This window comes from Pseudoliparis swirei, unplaced genomic scaffold (genome assembly GCF_029220125.1).
Source record: "Pseudoliparis swirei isolate HS2019 ecotype Mariana Trench unplaced genomic scaffold, NWPU_hadal_v1 hadal_26, whole genome shotgun sequence".
Lineage (NCBI taxonomy): Eukaryota > Metazoa > Chordata > Actinopteri > Perciformes > Liparidae > Pseudoliparis > Pseudoliparis swirei.
The window spans coordinates 1,450,992-1,457,614 of NW_026613262.1; the positions used below are offsets into that span (position 1 = coordinate 1,450,992).

Consider the following 6,623-nt stretch of genomic DNA (forward strand, 5'->3'; position numbering starts at 1 on the left):
TGAAGGTGATATAGGTGATGGAGGTGATAGAGGTGATGGAGGTTATAGAGGTGATGGGCGTTATAGAGGTGATGGAGGTTATAGAGGTGATGGAGGTTATATAGGTGGTGTTTGATGTGATGGAGGTGATGGAGGTTATAGAGGTGATGGAGGTGATGGGGTTGATGGAGGTTATAGAGGTGATGGAGGTTATATAGGTGATGGCGGTTATAGAGGTGATGGAGGTTATATAGGTGATGTAGGTTATATAGGTGGTGTTTGATGTGATGGAGGTGATGGAGGTGATAGAGGTGATGTAGGTTATAGAGGTGTTTGATGTGATGGAGGTGATAGAGGTGATGGAGGTTATAGAGGTGATGGAGGTGATATAGGTGGTGTTTGAGGTTATATAGGTGGTGTTTGATGTGATGGAGGTGATGGAGGTTATAGAGGTGATGGATGTGATAGAGGTGATGGAGGTTATAGAGGTGATGGGGGTTATAGAGGTGATGGAGGTTATAGAGGTGATGGAGGTTATAGAGGTGATGGAAATTATAGAGGTGATGGAGGTTATAGAGGTGATGGATGTTATAGAGGTGATGGAGGTTATAACGGTGATGGAGGTTATAGAGGTGATGGAGGTTATAGAGGTGATGGAGGTGGTGGAGGTTATAGAGGTGATGGAGGTTATAGAGGTGATGGAGGTTATAGAGGTGATGGAGGTTATAGAGGTGATGGAGTTGATGAAGGTGATGGAGGTGGTGAGCAGAAATAAAGAATCAGTTTCTTGAGTCGACTGACTTTTATTTTTCTCTTTTATAAAACTCCAACAAACAGAATCAGGAAAGTCTGCAGGAGAAACGTAGAAAACACAATAAATACAAGTGGTGGAGCTTCAAGAGAGAGGAGGCTAATGCTAAGCTAATGCTAACATGAGTACAAAAGTAAAAAGGCTTTAAAAAATAGAAAAAAGTAAAGTTTTATAAAACAAGACAATGAAGAAACAGGAAATTATGTCATGTTGTTAGAGGCAGGGCTGAAGGCGGGGCTGAGGGAGGGGCTGAAGATGGGGCAGAGGGCGGGGCTGAAGGCGGGGCAGAGGGCGGGGCTGGAGGCCGTGGGTGGAGTTGACTTCCTTTAGTTTTTGTCCTGGAAAGTCTCGTTTTTAAGCGGCGCCCCCTGCAGGATCACATGATGCTGCAGCACTTACACGGCTGCTCCTCCGCTCCACCCTTCACCTCCACCACTCCTTCCTTCACCTCCTCCGCTACACCCTTCACCTCCACCACTCCTTCCTTCACCTCCTCCGCTACACCCTTCACCTCCACCACTCCTTCCTTCACCTCCTCCGCTACACCCTTCACCTCCACCACTCCTTCCTTCACCTCCTCCGCTACACCCTTCACCTCCACCACTCCTTCCTTCACCTCCTCCACTCCACCCTTCACCTCCACCACTCCTTCCTTCACCTCCTCGTTGCTCGCGGCTGCCATCTCAGGAGGTTTGGTGGAGGTGGGTGGGGGTGGAGCCGGGGTCTCCTCCCGCACTCCGCCCCGTGGTGTTTTCCCGTCGTGGATCAGGACCAGCTCGGCCTTCACGGTCCCCTGGAGACCCAGAACCTTCTTGGTCTCGTCCTCGTCCTCCACGTTCTGATACCCCATGAACACCATGGTGACGGGGTTCTGGGCGGTGGCCTCCATCACGCTCGGCATTCCGCCCGGTTTGGCCTCCAGCCCGGTGATCTCCATCGGCGCCTCCTCCTGGACCCCCGCTGTCGGGGGGGGGGTCAGCGCGGCCCATGAGGTCAGCGCGGCCCGTGAGGTCAGCACGGCCCGTGAGGTCAGCGCGGCCTCGTCGGCCTTGTGGAGGAGCTCCTCCACCTCGGAGCAGCTGAGCGGCTGGACGCCGGCTTCCCCGTTCACTTCGTGGACCACTGAGAGACACAGAACCAGAGTCAGGGTCCAGGGTATATATATATATATGTATATACATATATATATATATGTATATATGTATATATATATATACATATATATACTAGGGCTGTGAAACGATGAAAAATTGTAATCAAATTAATCACAGGTTTCTGTGGATTAATCATGATTAATCACATATTACCGATATTCTCGGTATATTTTTGTGAGAACATAAAGATTTCTGACAAAAGACGGATATATAAATTTATACACAGGGGGGCACAGAACTTGTTCACCAGTGTGCGCGCCGGCATCGGAGCTCTGCGGCGCGCGAGACGGAGATCGGAGTGTTACCGCGACACTAGAGACAGAATGACACGCTGCTGTAGAGACGACCAGCAGACGGACTGGAAGCTCATTCTGCGCATGCGTTAAATGCGTTAAAAGAAATTAACTCATTAATCCTGTGATTTAATCATAACGCGTTATTTTTCACAGCACTAATATATATATGTATATATATTAGGGCTGTCAATCGATTTTAAAAAATTAACTAATTAATCGCACATTTTGAAATTCATTAATCGCGATTAATCGCAATTAAAAGTTAAAAGTTCATTCTTTTTAAAGACCAAACTTCACACAGCTGTGTTTTCAAAGAGGCTCCTACCTATAAAGTGCCAGCGAGGTATTTAATATTGTGGATGATAAATTGTTTCTTCAGTGAAACATCAGATTAGTAAAAAAAAAAATATATTGAGACACATTGGTCCTGTCATCTTTAACACTGAGCAGCAGAACCAGTGGCCTTGGTAACTGACTGACGTTCACATATGTCACGTTCACCCTCTGGAGGCTGGGGGCATTTTATACATTTTACAACAACAACAAAATTCACCTTTTAAAGGCATTTTCATATGACACACCCCCACGTGTTCTACATCAAACATTCCAGAACAATCTCAGCTCTATTCAATGAGGCTCATTGTCCTCGTGTCGTGATCTCTTCTCTCTGACTGACAGGCTGCTATAGAGCCTTACCTGTGAGGTGGGAGGTCCTTTGTGATTTACTGAGTGTTCATTGGTTGTTTTTTTCCCGAAATGTTGACAGACAAACGGATTGACCAATCACGTTGAAGGTTTCGTGTGACGAGTTCTTTCCGCGCCGCGTCCCCCGACACGTCGCCCCTCCGTTCCTCTGTGTGTCAGAGGGGGAGACGGGAGGAAGGAGAGCAGGAGGAAACCCGACTGATTCATCCACGAGTTAAACTCATTTATGATCCTTATTTTCGCGGAGAAATAATTGTTTTAAAAACGGAAACAGTGTTAAACCGTACTGCCGCGGTTAGACACTCGGTTTGAGTGTAAAAACTTCAATGAACACCGGAAGTAAACAAAGTTGCGTTAAAATATTTTAGTGCGTTAACGCGGCCAAATTAATCGCATAGATTAACGCGTTAACGCTGACAGCCCTAATATATATATATATACAGGCACGTGCACAGATAGAGCCCTAGTGGTGCTCAAGCTCCTCCTGCCCTGGATGAGTAAAGGGCCCTTTTTGCTGGAGACACATTTTTTTTATTCATCAGTATTGAAGAATAAACGTTACTCTTTCTGTCATCAAGTCCCCCCAAATGTGTTTTAATATCCGACGGGGCATTTATCTGAGTTATTGTGAGAATTTCGCCCCGACCGGCTCCGCGGCGATCACGAGCCCCCCCCCCCACCCCCCTCTCCCCGCCGCGCCCCTCCCTCCTCCTCCTCCACTTCCTCCTCCGCGCAGTGCTCCTCGCGCCACCGAACGGGTGCACCTCCTTCTCCTCTGACCCGCAGCATCAGACACACAGGTCATGACGGTGTTTTTATGACGTTGTTTTGTGATAAATCAACCACAACATTAGTGCTACTGAAAACATGACGTCACAACTGGTCCGACGTTTCCTAAAAAAAATAAACAAACAAAACTCTGTGATTTCAAAGCCTCGTCCAGCTGTTTACTGACGTTAGTTTTGTTTAGAGAATAGAGGGAGGGAGAGAGAGAGAGGAGAGAGAGAGAACAGAGAGAAAAGAGAGAGAGAGTTCTTATTCCGTTCTATTCAATAGGGGCTAGTCTAGGATTTTCGTGGCCAGACTGAAAAACAAATCCTACAGCCTCTCTTGTTCAGAGGGCCGGGCCAAATGTGGAGGCGGCCGTATTCGGCCCGCGGGCCTTAGTTTGAGGACCACTGCTCTTGGCTGTTGATGTCTATCAATATCGCTCATTTTGAAAATGACGTCAGAGGGCAATACGGATCCGTATCAGACCAGGAGGGCAATACGTGGCTGGCATGATGCCCATTAGCCAATCAGAATGATTGTACTGTTGTTGCTCTATAATAATTCATCTTTATTCAATAAGAACATGTAAGCTCGCGGTCTGATGCTGCCAGAGGAAACCAGGTGGAGGATGTATTGCATCATCAGTGATGCTGACACTTCAACTCTGTCAGAATGTTTTTTTGGCATTGGGTGCCTTTTTTTTGGTTTGAGCACCTGCCCCCAAAATGTCTGAGCACGAGCCTGTGTATATATATATATATATATGTATATATATATGTATACATGTATAAGGTGGATGAGGATGACGAGGATGACGAGTAGGAAGGGAAGAAGAGGAGGAAGATAATAATAATAATCACGCTGTCTCGATTGACTGATTTTCCCAGCTGCTCCTGAACGCATCATCTCCCTCTTCCGGTAAGCTCCGGTTGCTCAGCAGCGAGCATGACTTCTTCTTCTCTCCCTCCCGCTCCCTCTTGCTCAGTGTGTCTCATGTCTAGTTATCCCCCTGCCTCCCTTCATGATAACGATACATGCAACAAGTGTAGTTTATTTGCAGGTTGGAGGCAGGTCTAAGTGGGTTAGATGCACGGCTCCGCGCCATCGAAGCTCAGACAGCTATGCTAGTTAGCCCGCCCTCTCCCGTAGCCGGCGCGGAGCTACAGTCAGCTGATAGCTGTTCCCCGCGATAACCGTGCAGCGGGTGGTTGGGTAACTGTTCCAGGAGTAGTAAGTCTACACAGAAGCCCGCTGTGCACCAACCACTTCACGTTTCCAACCAGTTTTCCCTGCTCAGCGACCCGCTGAGGAACACACCCTGGTTATCGGGAGCTCTATAGTCAGGAATGTGACGTTAGCGAGGCCGCGGACCAGAGTCGTGTGCCTCCCGGGGGCCAGAGCGGGCGACGTGGAGTCTTGTTTGAAGCTGCTGGCTAAGGACAATGGAGATACAGTCAGATTGTAATACACGCCGGTGGTAATGACGCCCGAGCCCGTCGGTCGGAAGTCACTCAAATTAATGTGGAATCCGTGTGTGCTTATGCCAAGACGTTGTGGACACGTCGTTTTCTCTGGCCCTCTCCCAAATTTGCAGACAGACGAATTGTTTAGCCGAATGTCGTCTTTCAACCGCTGGCTGTCGAGGTGCCCAGCGAATAATGTGGGCTACGTAGACAACTGGAAGACTTTCTGGGGAAAGCCTGATGAGGAGAGACGGCATTCATCCCACGTTGGACGGAGCGCGTCTCATTTCTGCGAATATGACCAAGTTGATCACCGGACTTAATCCATGACAACCCAGGGTTCAGATCAGGAACTGGGAGCAGAGTTGTAGTTTAACACCCTTCTCTGCTCTTCCATTCGAGCAGTTACCCTCCCATGACTTTAGAGTAGAGACTGTGTCTGTCCCACGGCCACTTCAATTAAATAAATCAAAAGTAAGCAGAAGAGGAGTCGTACACAATAACCTTATACAAGTTAACACCATTATTTCAGCAGTGCAACAAAACAGGTCTATTAAATGTGGTCTCCTAAATATTAGATCTCTGTCATCTAAAGCTGTGTTACAGATCACCACCATGGAGCACAAACACCCAGACTCCCTGCTCATTGTTCTTGGGGACTTTAACAGAGCAAACCTCAGCAAAGAACTGCCAAAATACAGACAGCACATTAAGTGTAGCACCAGGGACAAAAACACACTGGACCACTGCTACACTGTACTAAAGGACGCATATCGCTCAGTCCCTCGTGCAGCTTTGGGACTCTCTGATCACTGTCTGGTTCATCTTCTCCCGTCCTACAGGCAGAAACTAAAATCTGCAAAGCCTGTGGTGAAGACTGTGAAGAGATGGACCAACGAGGCCAAGCTGGAGCTACAGTCCTGCTTTGCCTCCACTGATTGGAGTGTTTTTGAGGCTGCTGCTACAGACCTGGATGAGCTAACTGACACTGTGACATCATATATCAGCTTTTGTGAGGACATGTGTGTGCCGACAAAAACCTTCTGCACATACAACAACAATAAACCCTGGTTCACTGCAAGACTCAGGCAGCTTCGCCGGGCTAAAGAGGAGGCCTACAGAGGTGGGGACAGGATTCTGTACAACGAGGCCAGAAACACACTGACGAGGGAGATCAAGGTAGCTAAGAAGAGCTACACTGAAAAGCTGGAAAAAAAGTTTTCAGCCAACGACCCCTCGTCAGTTTGGAGAGGCCTGGAAGTACTCACCAACTACAAGAGACCATCCCCCCCCACTGAGGACAATCACCCGACTGGCTGACGACCTGAATGTCTTCTATTGTAGGTTCGACAAGCCCACTTCCACCCGTAACTGCTCCATCATCGAACAATCACCTCCACTCTCTGACTCACCTCTCCCATCCAACCCCACCGGCACTGAGGAT

At 48.1% G+C, this 6,623-nt stretch overlaps 1 protein-coding gene across 1 annotated transcript in view; it reads right to left on the bottom strand.

The window, feature by feature from the left end:
• Nucleotides 1-1,003: 1,003 nt before the first annotated feature.
• The window catches only part of palm1a (paralemmin 1a), a 27,378-nt gene continuing 21,758 nt past the window's right edge, over nucleotides 1,004-6,623 (bottom strand). The window contains exons 2-3 of the mRNA XM_056410690.1: nucleotides 1,350-1,912; nucleotides 1,004-1,039 (exon numbers count right to left, since the gene is read on the bottom strand). Coding sequence (XP_056266665.1) covers nucleotides 1,004-1,039; nucleotides 1,350-1,912 — 599 coding nt within the window. The remainder of the gene's footprint in view (nucleotides 1,040-1,349; nucleotides 1,913-6,623) is intronic.